This window comes from Microchirus variegatus, assembly GCF_963457635.1.
Source record: "Microchirus variegatus genome assembly, chromosome: 1".
Taxonomy (NCBI): Eukaryota; Metazoa; Chordata; class Actinopteri; order Pleuronectiformes; family Soleidae; genus Microchirus; species Microchirus variegatus.
The window spans coordinates 43,732,360-43,750,448 of NC_139802.1; the positions used below are offsets into that span (position 1 = coordinate 43,732,360).

General features: G+C 43.0%; 1 protein-coding gene across 1 annotated transcript; it reads right to left on the reverse strand.

The window, feature by feature from the left end:
- Nucleotides 1–3,264: 3,264 nt before the first annotated feature.
- fech (ferrochelatase) lies at nucleotides 3,265–17,086 on the reverse strand. Its single transcript, XM_083888234.1, has 11 exons — nucleotides 16,935–17,086; nucleotides 15,575–15,665; nucleotides 15,300–15,419; nucleotides 15,032–15,180; nucleotides 13,086–13,220; nucleotides 12,867–12,973; nucleotides 11,860–11,958; nucleotides 11,548–11,655; nucleotides 9,958–10,122; nucleotides 8,526–8,585; nucleotides 3,265–5,877 (listed from the first exon to the last, which is right to left on the reverse strand). Exons 1-11 carry the CDS (start codon nucleotides 16,972–16,974, stop codon nucleotides 5,740–5,742), a joined length of 1,212 nt encoding a protein of 403 aa, XP_083744360.1. The 5' UTR covers nucleotides 16,975–17,086; the 3' UTR covers nucleotides 3,265–5,739.
- Between the last annotated feature and the right edge of the window lie 1,003 nt (nucleotides 17,087–18,089).

The following is an 18,089-nucleotide window of genomic DNA, read 5'->3' on the forward strand; positions in this document are numbered from 1 at the left end:
GGAAGAATGAAGGAAGGACAACATAAGGAAGGAAGGAAGGAAAGACCACGAAAGGTAGGAAGAAGGAAGGAAGGAAAGACAATGTTAAGAAGGAAGGATGACGTAAGGATGGAAGAAGGAAGGACGTAAGGAAGGAAAGAAGGATGAAGGAAGGATGATGTAAGTAAGAAAGGAGGGAAGGAAGAATGAAGAAAGCTAAGACGACTTTAGGAAGGAAGAAGGATGGACGGTAGGAAGGAAGAATGAAGGAAGGACAACGTAAGGAAGGAAAGACGACAAGGAAGGAAGGAAGAAGGTAGGAATGACTACACAAGTAAGAAAGGAAGGAAGGAAGAATGATGGACGGAAAGACGACGTTAGGAAGGAAGGAAGGACGTAAGGATGGAAGAAGGAAGGACGTAAGGAAAGAAGGAAGGTAAGGAAGGACAACATAAGGAAGGAAGGAAAGACGACGTAAGGATGGAAGAAGGAAGGACGAAGGAAGAAGGATGGACGGTAGGAAGGAAGAATGAAGGAAGGACAACGTAAGGAAGGAAAGACGACAAGGAAGGAAGGAAGAAGGTAGGAATGACTACACAAGTAAGAAAGGAAGGAAGGAAAGACGACGTAAGGATGGAAGAAGGAAGGACGTAAGGAAGGAAGAATGAAGGAAGGACAACATAAGGAAGGAAGGAAGGAAAGACAACGAAAGGAAGGAAGAAGGAAGGAAGGAAAGACAACGTTAAGAAGGAAGGATGACGTAAGGATGGAAGAAGGAAGGACGTAAGGAAGGAAAGAAGGAAGGACATAAGGATGGAAGAAGGAAGGATGTAAGGAAGGAACGAAGGAAGGAATGAAGATGTAAGGAAGGAAGGAAAGACGACGGAAGGAAGGAAGAAGGTAGGAAGGACTATGCAAGTAAGAGAGGAGGGAAATATGACGTAAGGAAAGAAAAAAGGACGATGTAAGGAAGGAAAGAAGGAAGGACGTAAGGAAGGAAAGAAGGAAGCACGTAAGGAGGGAAAGAAGGAAGGACTACAATCCACACTTCATCACACTCCAGTGTCAGTGAGAGAGAGAGAGAGAGAGAGAGAGAGAGGTAAGGCATGAAAAAATATGAGGGGGGAAGTGAGGAGAAGAGGACAGAGGAGGAAAGGTGGCAAGGAGACAACACGGAGGGAAGCTGGAATATCTCAGGAAAAAGACGATTTGACACAAGAAAAGAAAAAAGGGGACGAGATGAAAAGGTCACGGAGGAAGACAGAAAAACCAGAGTGAATTGAAAGGAGGAATTGTAGCTGGATCAGAGGAGGAGGAGGGGGAGGAAGGAGGGGAGGAAGGAGGGGAGGAAAGAGGGGAGGAAGGAGGGGAGGAAAGAGGGGAGGAAGGAGGGGAGGCTCCCACCGTGGAGCCCTCAGGGTTATTGGGTCGTGGACAGCCAATCTCTCTCAGCTTAATCAACAGCAGCAGAGGTGATTGCAACACCGCGGGGGACTGCTGGGAAAAAAGATGGAGGGAGGAGGAGGAGGAGGAGGAGAACGAGGAGAACGAGATAGGAATGAATGGGAAAGGTGTGCAGCGAAGAGAGGGGGGGAGGGATGATGAGGAAGAGATTGGAAAATGGGGGGAGACAGGGGTGAGGACGGAGGAGAGAAGATTGGAAAAGCTACGGGAGAAAGAGGGGGTGAGGGAACTGAAGAGGGTGAGGAAACAAATATATAACATATAACACAGGTGCACCTCAAGCTAAATGCTAAGCTAACGCGCTCAAAATTTGAAATGTTACCATCAACAATTCAAGATGATTTTTTAAGCGAATGTAATTGATGATTAAATCATGTAAAAACAATGTGTTTTTGTTCTGTTGTTTTTCTAGTTAAGCTAATGTGCGACTTTAGCTTCAGTTAGCTGAAGCAGAATCCAGTTAGCGTACCGTGGTCTACAGGCTACTTCTAGTCGCTTTCGAAAGTCACAGAATGGCGTCGAGAATTAAACGAGTCAGTCTCTACACGACTTCACAGTCGATAATGTAAGCTAGTTACGTGCTAAAAATAGGAAATGTTAGCATTTTAACCGCCGTAGCTCAAATAAAGTGCTGTTTATATTGAGAAAAACACACAGAAATACACTTTTATGATTTATTTTTAAAGATTTAAAGATTGTAGCGGTGAGCACTTACTTCCATTCAGGACGTATCGTTTTTCCACGAGTAATTGTCCGCACGCTGGTCGACGCTGGAACTGCAGCACAACAATTCACGATCATAAAAACGAATATATAAATGAATATAATGTAAAAACAACGTGTTCTTGTTCTGTTGTTTTTCTAGTTTAGCTAATGTACGACATTAGCTTAAGTGGTGTGTGTGTGTGTGTGTGGTGTGACGTTACAAGCAGAATCCAGTTAGCTTACCGTATGCTACAGGCTACTTCTATCGCGTTCCAGTCGCTTTCAAAAGTCACGACATTGCGTCATGTGACTTGAACGAGTCAGTCTCCACACGACTTCACGGTCGATAAAGTAAGCTAGTTACGTGCGCAAAATTGGAAATGTAAGTATTTTAGCTGTCCTAGCTCATATAAAGTGCTGTTCATATCTAGAAAAACACACAGAAATACACTTTTTTGATTTATATTTTTAAAGATTTAAAGAGTGTAGCGGTGCGCACTTACTTCCAGAATGGCTGTGGATTCAGGACGTAGCGTTTTTCCACGAGTCATTGTCCGCACGCCGGTCGACACTGGATCACGATCATAAAAACATTACTTTTTTTTTATTTTCAATTAATATAATGTACATTTTTGATGATGAAATTATGTAAAGACAATGTGTTCTTGTTCTGTTGTTTAGCTAATTTACTACATTAGCTTCCAAGTTAGCCTAGCCATGGTGCGCGTGGTGTGACGTTTCAAGCAGAATCCAGTTAGCTTACCATTTGCTAGCCTGCAGGCTGCTTCTAGCGTGATCCAGTCGCTTTCAAAAGTCATGAATTTAAAAATGGCGTCATGTGAATGACTTCACAGTCGATAATGTAAGCTAGTTACAGCTAAGTCAACTACGCCAACTAGCGAGCTAATCTAGTTCATTGACAAAAAACAACTACATAGCATTGCAGCAAAGGGTTGTGGGTAATGTAGGACTTAAAACACAGTTGATGTTATGAGACAATATCCACTTTAAAAACAAACGTACAAGTCCACGTAAAACACACAATAGAAGCTCCACAAAACCAGCAGCTCTTATTTATTCATAATTGTGTTTTTTTTATTGCAGGAAGACTCATTATCAGGCGTTTCATCTCGTCTCTCCAACGTTACAATAATTATAGATTATATAACAAGAGACAGATGTTTGTGTACAAAAAAAGAAAGCGAAATAAAAATAAATAAATCCAAACGGCTCCAAATATGTAGGAGCTGCGACACACACACACACACACACACACACACACACCTACTCAACCACACCCCAAAAAATCTAAGTCTGAATTTCACTGAATGATCCGAGAGATTAAAAAGTCAGTTGTAGAGCAGCTAGAGTGCTACAGATTTTTTTTTTTAGTTCACACAATGACGTTAAAGTACAAAAAAAAAAATAAATGGAATCGGAATCTTGATAAGATTTGCGTCTTTCGCATACCAGGACGCTCGAGTTGAAATACGATAATCTGGAAGATCGGGTCAGCGTTGAGATTATGCAAATATCCCACTGTGTAGCGTCGTGAAATTTACGAAAAACAAAATTATTGTCGCTGTACGTACGTCGGGAGGAAGTGACCCTTTCCTGGTAACTTCTGATAATGTGAGCGTCGTTAGCTTAGCATTAGCCCCAGGAAAGTGTTACTCGCGTTTTTTGAAAATTAGCGACATTTTAAATCACAAACTCGACCAAGAAACTTTTTTTTTTTTTTTTTTTTCACCAAAAGCGTGTTTTGGTTAAGCACATACGGGATTAACATAAAGCACGAGTCCACTCATATCTAGTATCGCCAGAGTAAAAAAGGCACATCGTCATGTCGTAGCAGGACATTAACAGCAGAGGGCGCTGCACTCACACGTACAGCGTGTCACCGCCTCAGTTCCGTACCCCCGGAAAAACCCCCGGTGTTTGTTATAAGCGTGCGTGAAAGAGCAGCTACTTCCTGTTACCCACTGTTCTCTGACAGGAAGTAGCCCGTTCTGACAGGAAGTAGCTGCACTTTTAACATGTTTAAAATCAAGTCGTCAGGCCACGCCCCCAGTGCCGAGCGCTATAGCATCGCGTACGTGTGTGTGCGGCGTTAGAAAAAAACGGGGTCAGAGGTCGAGTTGCTACCCATGAAAAGTGGAAGATCTCACTTTGACACATTATCGGGGGGGGGGGGGGGGGGTGGGGAGTTTCCTCCCGAAGTGAGCGGGCGAGGCAGAAGGCGGAGTCAAGCTAGCGACCTCTTTTTTATTGACGTTGTTTTTCTAAATGATGATGATGTCATAAAATGAAATAAAGTAAAGCACTTTTAATTTCATCCTCGTGATTCTTTCATGATCGGACACAAAAAGAAAACTTAAGCCTAATTTTTTTTTTTTTTTTTACATTAGTGCTTTTTATACTTATCCCTCAAACAGCCTTTTTTTTTTTTTTTTTTTCTCGTCACATCTTCAGCGATGTGACATATTTTGTATATTACACGAAGCATACTGACCTATCTTTAGAAACATGTCATAAAAGGTGCAAACAAGAAGCTAATATTTTCCCTTTCAAATGTTAGCCATTTGTCGTTAATTCAGCAGGAAAGAGCAAAAAAAAAGTAAACATTGTAAAAAATAAACATGTCCATGATTGTTGTAAATATCCAGAGATTGGACGCCCTGAGAGGTCACGACCTCAGACGCCCTCTGGTTAGCTAACGCGACGCCTCGTTAGTTTTTTTGTTTGTTTTTGTTTGGTTTTTTTTTTAAACTTCAGCACAAACAAAACAGAGCATAAATAGGGTAAATAACGCTCATGTGAAGAGTAAACTTCGCCACTTCTTAAAGCGGCGGCGCAGTCGCGGGGTTCGATTTCCCGCACTTTAACTCAGGGCCTATCAGACGGTAGCAGCAGCAGCAGCGTGAGCACCTCCTGCTCCAATCACATTGCAGGGATTTTCAGCAGGATGGGCGGGGCCACGGTCTTGAAAGGGCCCCGCGGCGCGAAAAAGGCGAAGAGGAGGAGGCGGAGGAAGAGAAACGGCCGACAGAGCAGGTTTCCTGTGTGCGCGTGTGCGGCTTATGTACGTAGCACCAGCGAGAAGTGGAGCGGGGTCTCCGGCGGGGGGTTTGCAGGGGCTGGGTGAAGGGAATGTTAGCGAGGACGCAGAAAGAAACAAATAAACAAACAAACGAGAGGGAGGCTTTTTGCTGTAGCTGTGACGCGATGATATGAGAAGAGGGTTCGGCTTTTCATTCGTCCAGTTTCTCTTTGAATTAAAGGCGCGTTTCATGCTTTTTCCTGACGCGACTGCTCCGCTTTGACCGCGTTTGCATGTTTCGACCGTCAGAATTCCAATCGCGGGCGTCGACGTCAGACCACTTAAAACGAAAAAAGTACCGAAGACGAAACTGTCGCTCTTGCCCCGTGTGTTTGTGCGAGTGAGGCTTCAGTTTGTCTAAAAGGCCATAATTAGTAGTTTCCTCTCAGGTCGCCCCCTGGCTGTTCAAAGAGGCGACAACAACAACAACAACAGCAGCAGCAGCATGTATTTATGTATGTATGTATGTATGTATGTATGCGTGTGTGATTCTACGAGAGCTTCTGCTTGGCGAAGAAGGCCTTGGTCTCGCCACAGGTGGGGTTGGTGCAGAGCGGGCATCGCAGGGTCAGCTGACGGGAACACGGCTCGTTGGACTTCAGGTGGGACTGGACCAGGTCTGCCAGAGCCTGGACGGGACAGAGGACAAAGACCCGGGTCAGTGCTCTTCGTTTCATCATCTACATTTAATGCTTTAGCGTCAGTCAGCTTGAATAAAGTGAGCGCAAATATGATGGAAGAGGAAGCGTCTGAGCTAATGTTGCTAACGGCGGTAAACGGCGTCAACATTAACGCATGGCGCGTCTCCATGACCACTGACCTTAAATAGATGCGTGTGACGTCATGTTTACTTGCGGCGGCACCAGGGACCAGGCGCCGTTTACCAGTTAATTCCGTTAGCTCCTTTAGCGCCGTTACGGAGCGCTCTGCTTATTAAACGAAAAGAGCAGCGCTACAAATAACCAGCGTACCTGTGTACTGCGTACGTACATGACGTCACGCGCATCTTTTTCCCGGTCAGTCGTCATTGAATCGCGCCATGCGCTAATGTGCGTTAATGTCGACGCCGTTCACGCGCCAACGTGCCCAGCACTACAAAACAAGGTAACCGACGTTAGCATAAACACATCAAATTTGGTTAAAATCACTAAACGCCGAGGCTTCAAAACAGGAGACTGAAAGCGAGTAAAAAGGCACCGTTAACCAGTTAGCTCCGTTAGCTGCGTTAGCATCAGTTAGCGCCTACAGTGGAACTGGAGCGGTCCGTTTATTACAGGAAAAGAGCAGCGCTAGAAATAACCGGCGTACCGGTGTACTGCGTATGTGCGCCTCTGTTTCTAAAAGGTTAGCGTTACTTTAGAGACTCATTTTAACAAATCGGGGAGTGACGTTAACATGACGTCACGCGCGTCTTTTTCCGGGTCAGTCGTCATGGAAAGCGTCATGCGTTAATGTGCGTTAACGCCGTTAACCGACGTTAGCGTAAACGCGTCAAATTTGGTTAAAATCACTAAACGCCGAGGCTTCAAAACAGGAGACTGAAAGTGAGTAAAAAGGCACCGTTAACCAGTTAGCTCCGTTAGCTCCGTTAGCATCGGTTAGCGCCTACAGTGGAACTGGAGCGGTCTGTTTATTACAGGAAAAGAGCAGCGCTAGAAATAACCGGCGTACCCGTGTACTGCGTATGTGCGCCTCTGTTTTTAAAAGGTTAGCGTTGCTTTAGAGACTCATTTTAACAAATCGGGGAGTGACGTAAACATGACGTCACACGCGTCTTTTTCCGGGTCAGTCGTCATGGAAAACGTCATGCTTTTAATGTGCGTTAACGCCGTTAACCGACGTTAGCGTAAACGCGTCAAATTTGGTTAAAATCACTAAATGCTGAGGCTTCAAAACAGGAGACTGAAAGTGAGTAAAAAGGCACCGTTAACCAGTTAGCTCCGTTAGCATCGGTTAGCGCCTACAGTGGAACTGGAGCGGTCCGTTTATTACAGGAAAAGAGCAGCGATAGAAATAACCGGCGTACCCGTGTACTGCGTATGTGCGCCTCTGTTTTTAAAAGGTTAGCGTTACTTTAGAGACTCATTTTAACAAATCGGGGAGTGGCGTAAACTTGACGTCACGCGCGTCTTTTTCCGGGTCAGTCGTCATGGAAAACGTCATGCTTTTAATGTGCGTTAACGCCGTTAACCGACGTTAGCGTAAACGCGTCAAATTTGGTTAAAATCACTAAACGCCGAGGCTTCAAAACAGGAGACTGAAAGTGAGTAAAAAGGCACCGTTAACCAGTTAGCTCCGTTAGCTCCGTTAGCATCAGTTAGCGCCTACAGTGGAACTGGAGCGGTCTGTTTATTACAGGAAAAGAGCAGCGCTAGAAATAACCGGCGTACCCGTGTACTGCGTATGTGCGCCTCTGTTTTTAAAAGGTTAGCGTTGCTTTAGAGACTCATTTAAACAAATCGGGGAGTGGCGTAAACGTGACGTCACGCGCGTCTTTTCCCGGTCAGTCGTCATGCGTTAATGTGCATTAACGCCGTTAGCATAAAAACATCAAATTTGGTTAAAAATCGCTAAAGTCCGTCATGTGACTGTGAAGAACGAAGCGTGGACTGTGACTCGTGATGAAGGCGTTTGTCTTTATTTTCCAGAGGCCGCCGTTTGCAGACGACAGCAGACCGATGCAGCTCAGCCAGAAACTAAAACCACAGCGAGGAAACCATCCTTCAGTAACTACCAACTAATCATCCTCTGGATATTGATTTACACACACACACACACGCACGCACGCGCGCACACACACACACACACACACAGAGACACACACACACACACACACAGACATGGTGAGAAGCCTCTGAGCGCGGCAGGTTTGACCAGCGAGCCAGCCGGGCGCTTCAGTTCTACTGTAGTCAGCTTTAAAGGTTCCCATTGATCTGCCCCAATTTAATAAACCCAACACACACACACACACACACACACACTCGCGCACACACACACACACACACACACACACAGGAGGGAGGTAAAACAGTAAAGGAAGAAAGAAAACAAAGCAGAGAGAGAGAGAGAGAGGACAGAAGGTTCTGAGAAGCAAGTGAACTCCGGGAAGATGAACAATAAATGGGTTCCTTCTTTACATCCTTCCTTCCATTCATCCTTCCTTCCTTCCTTCCTTCCTTCCTTCTTTCATCCACTTTTATTTTTCAACAGAGACTCTATAAATCAGTAAAATCCTGGAAAACAAACTTTATTTTTGAAGGGTTTTTCAAACCGTTACCTTCATGAAGAGAGGATTCCCGTTCAGCGACTCGGCTCTCCTGATGTTCTCCACGCCACACTGACCACAGAGGAACCACATAGGAACCACAGAGGAACCACAGAGGAACCACAGAGGAACCACAGAGGAACCACAGAAGACGACAGAAGACACAGTTTTACACGCGATAAATTCAACATAATCATGATTTTTTTCACAAATCTCAAATGATCCATTTGCTCTGATGCACTTTGACAGTGAGCTGAGTTTAGTCTAAAAAAAAAAAAAAGTATCTCGGAATGACCAAAAATTTACCATCATAATAGTCGGCATCGCCCTGAAGAAGGATCTGTTGAAAATATTTGGAAACCTCTTTAGGAATAATTTTAATGAATTTTTGAAATACAGGAAATGAGCCATTTGCCCTGATGCACTTTGACAGTGAAATATTTTTAATCTCAAAAACAAAAAGTATCTCAGAATGACTTGAAATTAACCATCATAATAGTTAACATTGCCCTGAACAAGGATCCGTTGAAAATATTTGCAAATCTCTTAAGGAATAATTTTAAGTAATTTTTGAATTTCAGGAAATTATACATTTGCTCTGATGCACTTTGACAGTGAGCTGACTTTCTTCTTAAAAATAAAAAGTATCTCAGAATGACTTGAAATTCACCATCATAATAGTCGACATCGCCCTGAACAAGGATCCGTTGAAAATATTTGCAAATCTCTTAAGGAATAATTTTTATTAATTTTTGAAAATCAAGAAATGATCCATTTTCCCTGATGTACTTTGACAGTGAGCTGACTTTCTTCTCAAAAACAAAAAGTATCTCGGAATGACTTGAAATTCACCATCATAATAGTCAGCATCGCCCTGAACAAGGATCTGTTGAAAATATTTGGAAACCTCTTAAGGAATAATTTTAATGAATTTTTGAAATACAGGAAATGATCCATTTGCCCTGATGCACTTTGACAGTGACTTTCTCCATGAGGACCACTGATCCTGGACAAGGTTGGTGTTTATGACAAGAAAAAAAGGTCCTTAAGTGGCGAGGAAAACACACAGTTTGTGTCCCGTTATAAAACCGTTGTAAACACCCTCACACCTCCACACCAAACCCCATAGAGAAAATCGACGATTTTAGAATCATAGCACACGGGAGTCGTTGATCCACTGCTGCCTCCGTCAATCAGTCAAACTCGTGCTCTTTCATTATTTCTGTGCTTGAAATCATGTTTAGTTGTATGTTAGTGGCAGAAAGTGACCACACGAGGCAGCAGTAAGACCAACACCTCCTGTGTCGATGCGAGCCAAAAAACGACGATTTTCTCTGTGGGCTTTGGTGTGGATCACAGAGTTGTGTGAGAAAAAAGCTGAAAACTACGCCTTAAGATATGGTTTAACTAGAATTTATGGAAATCCGGAACATTAAAGCCTCACCTCCTCCCCCAGCACTTGTCCATACTCGATGTCCAGCTCGTGCAGCGTCTCGATGTGGTCGGAGGTGAAGGCGATGGGCACCAGCAGCAGGTTCTTCTTCCCTCGCTCGCACAGACCTTTGATCACCTCGTCCGTCTGAGGGCCGAGCCACGGCATGGGCCCCACCTGAACACAACATGTGACATCAGGTCAAAGGTCGACCTATACCGGGTTTCCACTACGCTGTATAAACGCCGATTTGTGTTTCATTTTCCCACTTTTAAAACAAATGATGCAGAAAATGTATCACACTAAATACATATAATCTATAATCTATATAAAAAAGCTATTTAGAAAGTGTAAAAGTACATAAATAGGTTGTAAGTTGGTTATAAGTGTACAAAATATGGTTAAAATCAGTGCACGGTTATAAATGTGTAGAAATAGACGGTTAAACTGACAATAATGATTATAATTATATATAAAAATCAGTAAACTTAGTAAAAACAAACATTTAAAACAATAATAAATATCATGTAAAATCCCTTTCATAATGTGTTTATTTTGAAAAGTGTGTGTATAAAAATCCACTCCTTTATTACACAGACAAGTGGCGCCATCTAGTGGCCGTGGCAGAAATAGCAACGTGACGTCCTCTTCAGTGACTTGTTTTTTAAAGTACAAAAACTGAAGAAAAACAAAGATAAACGTAAAAAAAAACAAAAAAAAACCGTCCGACGTCGTGATTTCAAACACTTCCTGTCTGATAGTCGCCAGAATAAAAGCGGTTTAGAAGAGAATTATACTGTTGTTCTCTCATAAGAAGAAGGTGCAATCTAACAAGTACAGACTTGACGTTGTTTGTTTGTAGCTTGAACAAACAAGGGAGACAAACGCGTAAATTAATGCCCTCGAGGTCTTTATGTGTCGGGGTTTTAGGAAAAAGTGACGTCTTTCATTAGAGACAGAGTTGTGTGTAACGTCTTCTCCGACTCTGGCCTTTAACTGTTTAATTCACGGTAAATTAACTTTGGTCATCACGCGACTCGGTGTGTTTACGTCGGCCATGTTGGCAGGAAGCGTCTCTGCAAAAACTCGACTGGTTTCAAGCCGTGGGAGTGCACCTTTAAGCGCTTTAAATCCTGCAGAAATATCACGGTGACACTAGATCTGAGCCATAAACTGCCTCATTCTGCCTTACACTGCCCCCTAGTGCTTTTCACGGGTAAGGAAAACACCCAGCTCAAACATCATTACCTTCGTTGTTTATCGAAAAAACAGGCGACAAAGAGACTTTGTTTTAGTTTTCCTGTGTCTGTGCTGCCAGTTGCATCAATTCTAGGGATCTGACACACAAAATGGGCGTCGTTTTGCTTTTCCGAGAGTTGCATGATGGGACGCGCGTGTGACGTCAGCAACCGCAGCTCTGCGGCGTTATTGCAGTGTTTTAAGTGGAACGACTGATGACTCAGAGCCGGGTAAGAGGAACTCGACGTGAGTCAAACACTGGGAACTATCGACTCGGCTCAGTGTGTGTGTGTGTGTGTGTGTGTGTGTGTGTGTGTGTGTGTGTGTGTGTGTGTGTGTGTGTGTGCGTGTGTGCGCGCTCACCCTGGACTGCCACACCAGTCTGTAAGGATTACAGTGTCCCAGTCGCTCCATGACTCTTTGAACTGTGGCGCCCACTTCCTGAGGATAGGGGTCTCCTCTGTTTACGACCTGTGCAGGTGGAAGCGGCAAAAGGTCAAAGGTCAGTGCAACTCTTAACAGGAAGTGAGGCGCAAACAGTCACAGTTGAGTGATTTCAAAAGTTTGTGTTTGTGTGCTTTCTCTCTCACACCAAACTTTTCTCAAAGAGAAAATCAGCAACTGTACATCACGGGCACACAGAGGAGTCCACGGGGTGCACTTCATGATACTCACAGCCAGGGGGAGCGAGTGAGCTGAAAACAGAATGACCACGTCGTCCCGCTTCTCCTCGGGAAACTTCTGCAGCTCGTTGCTCACGTGTTCTGCAAAACACTGTGTACACACACACAGAAATAAAATGATGTGTATATATATATCAATACACATATATGTAAATGTATGTATAAAAATACATATATACACACATAAACATGTAAATATACACACATAAACATGTATATACATATATATACACATATACATGTATATATACATGTATAAACATATACATGTATATATACATGTATAAACATATACATGTATATATACATGTATAAACATATACATGTATATATACATGTATAAACATATACATGTATATATACATGTATAAACATATACATGTTTATATACATGTATAAACATATACATGTATATATACATGTATAAACATATACATGTATATATACATGTATAAACATATACATGTATATATACACATGTATAAACATATACATGTATATATACACATGTATAAACATATACATGTATATATACACATGTATAAACATATACATGTATATATACATGTATAAACATATACATGTATATATACACATGTATATATATATATATATATATAAACATGTACATGTGATACACAATGACAGTCCGTTGGGGCACACAAAATGGCCGCCTCTGTAAAGCAAGACCCTTGCCTGAAGAATATTTTTCTACATACAGTTTCTAAAATACAGTTATTTTCACATTTTAAATGATTATTACCAAGACTTGTAAATATTACATATTGGACCTTTAAAGTGCGGGGGGGAAACAAATGATCTAATTTCCCACAGCTTTACTGGTTATATGATCGCAAACAATGGCCACTTTGAGCTTGTTTTGTTGCGATGACGACGTCTTATCCATGCGGGTTTGTTATCTAATGTTCAGCTCGTGGTCCTCTGAGTGTGTGTGTGTGTGTGTGTGTGTGTGTGTGTGCGTGTGTGTGTGAGTCTTACCTCCACCAGCAGAGGGTGTGTGGGCCAACGGTCGATGACGCTCCAGCTCATTTTGGGCCTGTCTCCTCTTTTGCTATAGTAACGGTAGATGGCGTTGAGGCTGCTGCCTGTTCACACACACACACAGACGGTGGCGTTAGCATCGTTAGCGTCATCACAATAAAAGCCTGGATTCAAAAAGCTTTTTGTGGTTTTACTGGGAAACAAAAGCAGCGTCACCTGTGGTGGAGCAGCTGTACTGCGGGTACTGGGTGAAGGCCACCGCCCTCTCCACGCCGTCCTTCTCCATCTCCTCGATGGCCTCCTCCGTCAGCGGGCGAACGTAGCGGAAACCGATGTAGAACTTGTGAGGAGCTGAGGAGAAAGAATTATTAAATAAATCTCAAGACGATAGCAAGCGATAATAATCCTGCTACCAGCAGGGGGCGCAGAGGATTACTGACGATAAACACGGTTATTATTGACATGACTTTTTGTAAAAGTCAGGTTTGTAAACAGAACAGCGGTTTGAAAAGTGACCGCGTCTCATCTCGCCGTTAAAAGATCGTATCTGCGAGGCGTGTCGCAGGCGTGTGAGGAGACACTCCTTCACTGAGCTGCTATCTCCAACACACACACACACACACACACACTGAAAACTGAAGCTTCATCTTTGAATTTCAAACAATAACAAACCACAAAAGCTAGTCCGACTAAAATCAAGTCAGTCTTAGTTGGACTAAGACAATCACTTGGTTTTCTTAACATCATGCAAACACGTTAGTCCAACTAAAATCAAGCCAGTCTTAGTTGGACTAATACAATTATTTGTTTTTCTTGACGTCGCGTAAACACGTTAGTCTGACTAAAATGGAGCCAGTCTTAGTCGGACTAAGACAGTCATTCGGTTTTCTTAATGTCACAATAATGCGTTAGTCCGGCTAAATTGAGCCAGTCTTAGAGTCAGACTAAGACAATCATTCGGTTTTCTTAACATCACATAAACACATTAGTCTGACTAAAATCGAGCCAGTCTTAGTCTTACTAAGACAAGCATTTGGTTTTCTTAACATCACGTAAACATGTTAGTCCGACTAAAATTGACCCAGTCTTAGTCAGACTAAGACAATCATTCGGTTTTCTTAATGTCACAATAACGTGTTAGTCCGACTAAATTAATCCAGTCTTAGTCGGACTAAGACAATCATTTGGTTTTATTAACATCAGGTAAACACGTTAGTCTGACTAAAATCGAGCCAGTCTTAGTCGGACTAAGACAATCATTCGGTTTTCTTAATGTCACAGTAATGCGTTAGTCCAACTAAATTGAGCCAGTCTTAGTCAGACTAAGACAATCATTCGGTTTTCTTAACGTTGCGTAAACGTGTTAGTCTGACTAAAATCGAGCCAGTCTTAGTCAGACTAAGACAATCATTCAGTTATCATAACGTCGTGTGAACACGTTATTCCGACTACAATCGAGCCAGTCTTAGTCAGACTAAGACAATCATTCGGTTTTATTAACATCACGTAAACACGTTAGTCTGACTAAAATCGACCCAGTCTTAGTCTTACTAAGACAATCATTCGGTTTTCTTAACGTCGCATAAACACATTAGTCCGACTAAAATCGAGCCACGTTTAGTCAGACTAAGACAATCATTCGGTTTTCTTAATGTCACAATAACGCGTTAGTCCGACTAAATTGAGCCAGTTTTAGTCAGACTAAGACAATCATTCAGTTATCATAACGTCGTGTAAACACGTTAGTCCAACTAAAATCGAGCCAGCCTTAGTCGGACTAAGACAATCATTCAGTTTTCTTAACGTTGCGCAAACGTGTTAGTCTGACTAAAATCGAGCCAGTCTTAGTCAGACTCAGACAATCATTCAGTTATCTTAACGTCGCATAAACACATTAGTCAGACGAACATCGAGTCAGTCTTAGTCAGATTAAAACAATCGTTTGGTTTTCTTAATGGCGCGTAAACACATTAGTCCGACTAACATCGAGTCAGTCTTAGTCAGACTAAGACAATCATTTGGTTTTCTTGACGTCGCGTAAACACAATAGTCCGACTAAAATGGAGCCAGTCATAGCCGGACTAAGATAACAATTTGGTTCTCTTAACGTCGTATAAACACGTTAGTCGGAGGAGGCGGAGTCACAGACGGGAGGAGCTCACCCGTGTCGGGACACATCTCGTCCAGCAGCTTCACCATGCCCTCGCCCTGCATGGACGTCCAGTGTTTGATGGGCGAGCCTCCTCCGATCTTGCTGTACTGCTCCTGGATCTTCGGCGTGCGGCGCTTCGCGATGAACGGGCCGAGTTTACTGCGAAGCAGAGGAGACGCCGGCGGTGGTTAGAGGTGGTAGACTTTGGTAGAAGATGAAGTCACTTTTTTTTGTAATATTTATTATATTATATTATGTGTGCATGTGTGTGTGTGTACTTTTGAACGGGGAGTTTCATCAGGTCCGTGTCCATGAAGAGTCGCAGCAGGAAGTCGTGGACGTCTTCTAGTTTCTCTGGTCCGCCCATGTTCAACATCAGGATTCCAGTCTTTGGTTTCCTGTAAAAACAAAAAAAAAGTAAACGACCAAGCCGAGCCGTGGATTCTATTGGCTGGAGTCAGCGTCGCCGTGACGACTGTCACGCACAGGTGACTGACAGTTGTCGGGTGTGTGTGTGTGTGTGTGTGTGTGTGTGTGTGTGTGTGTGTGTAACCTGTTCTCCTGCGTCTCTGGCGTAGCCGTCTGGGCTAACGCAGCAGCAGTGGAGCGTCTCCTCACACTCAGGCCGACGCTGCTCCTGGCAACTGACGGAGACGGAAAAAAAAAACACACAACCTGTATTTACTGAAGAGTCGCTTCCTGGAGCTCTCCTGCACCAAATCCCATTGAAAAAAAACAAGCATTTTTTTATTATGTTTTAACATTGCGGCACAGAGGAAGGGTCGATGCAACGCCTGCCTCTCCGTCGGTAAACTCACACGTGTCCGTTTGTCATGTCTGCTTTTGAAATTCTCAGCTCAGGTTTACCTCAGTGGCACAAAGTGACCACACGGGGCAGCAGTTTGCTGATTTTCTCAATTGACTTTGGTGCAGCAGAGCGAGCGCTTTACAAAAGACACACAAAAGGTCCAAAATGGCGGCTCCTTCTCAGCACAGTTGCTTTTGACAAACATTTACATACTGTAAACAGTAACGCAACCATACATAATATTATAAATATATACATATATTTTTGTACACAGGAAGGAAACTTGTATTTTGACATAACCGGTTAATGTTATTTTCTTTTATGTACTTCTACTCGTTTTATTTCCATGTACAGTAAAGTACAGTTCCACTTTCATAACCCAGGCTGCAGTGCCGTCTGCCGCCACTAGAGGGCCTGTTGAGATTATGCAAGTTGAATGCGCTGGAATTGTGTAACTGTGACAATGTTAATCTCTTAGTGACTTCCCGTTAAAAGCTCCGCGAGAGTAAACGCGTCGCATTAACGGATCCCGCAGCCCGTTGCTAAAAGCAGCGCGGCTTTAAGCGCGTTATGCAACGTAAACGTTGATCAATAATAACCCACGGTTAAGGTATGGCTGCGTCAAGGCGGCGCGTGTTCGCGCCCGGACACAAACGGAAGCGCTGCACGATTGGCTGCAAAATAAAAGCATTTCAAATCTCACGTTTCGGCGTCTTGAAGACGATTCAACCCATAGAAATGGTGGCGATTGGCTAAAAACAAAAGATTTAGGAGGTTTATAAAATAAGACGATTATGTATAAGTAAATAATATGATGAATTCGTAGTTATTGGTAAATCATTTTTTTTATTGTGAAAATCCTGACCGGGAAAACAGCATTCCGTATCTCTGCTAGCTTAACGTCGCTTTACGAAATGTTGACGCCAATGTCAGCGGCGTGTTTTAGAGTTCGCTGCTCGCAAAACACCGCGCTGTTGTTACGAACTGCGCTCAAACTTCTCCGCTGACACACGGTGGCGCTGTTTACGCGCCGCTGAGCTACACGTGTGGTAACTTACGGGGCTTTTTTCCTGCCCAACTTCCACGAGCTAACTGTCACACTCACGTTGGATAAAGCGACCGGCGCTGCCCAGCACTGCCATCATGCTAACTTCCCGTTTCCCGAAGCCGATAGACGTCCCTCTTCCTCCGGTCAAACAGAGCCTGGATCCTCCCGCTGACAGCCGCCGGAGCCACGAGTGTTTCCCCTCACAGAGTGACGCTGTGGCCGCTCATGAGTGTCAGACAGATTCCTTTAACCAGCGCCGGGGTGGCTTCACAAACCCGAGTCAAGCTTCACCACAGCCACTGACGCATTTCCGACTTGTTCATTTCAAAATAAATCTAACGGTGACGACGCACAATTTCTTTCGTTATTTCATACATTTGTAAGATTATTACCTGAAATATATACTACTTTGACAATTCCAAAATGAATATATTTATTATTAATCATTACTCGTGTTCCTCTTTTGCTGCACAAGTTGTGTGAACTGCAATCAAACATATTAAATCTTAAATTAATCATCATTTAATCTCGACATATAAGAGGACATGAATCCCTGTGTACACATGTTATTTGTTTAGTTTACTTTCTTCTTAATACACAAATGGAGCCGAATATATTTCAATCCCATTCATTTTGTCAAACAAGTCTGAATTCATGCTTTTATTATGGAGTCAGTCTTGGTACGTTTCCCCTTTGACGCTTGCTCAACTCGGTGCGCTTGACACAGGGTTGCGCGCTCCTATTATTGCGTCACTCCTTGTGGTATAAATTATGAGGAAAGACCCCGCCCCCCCACTCGTGCCGGTCACGCCCACGGCATTTGGTCGTTGGTCATGAACTTTATTTTGGCCGACTGTACTTCCTGTTTACTTAAGACACTTCCGGTAAAAGCTAGAATGAATGACAGAGCAGGACTTTGTCATAAAAGTCACTTTTTGAGGCACGGTGGCAGAATTATCGGTTATTTTACTCCGGATTACCACAGGAATTGTGAAAAATTACCTTAAAAATGTAAATACATGCAGCTTTAATTATTTTTCCACCTCTTCAGCAGCATTGGTGAGTTATTATAATTATTTTGGAATTTCTGTGGATAGTATTCATAATGTTAAGTTATTTGGAAGAAATACAGTATTTCTACTGAGACATGAAGCTTTAAAGTCAAAATTATGGATTATTTTACTGTGAATTTGAACAGAAATTAGCGTTCAA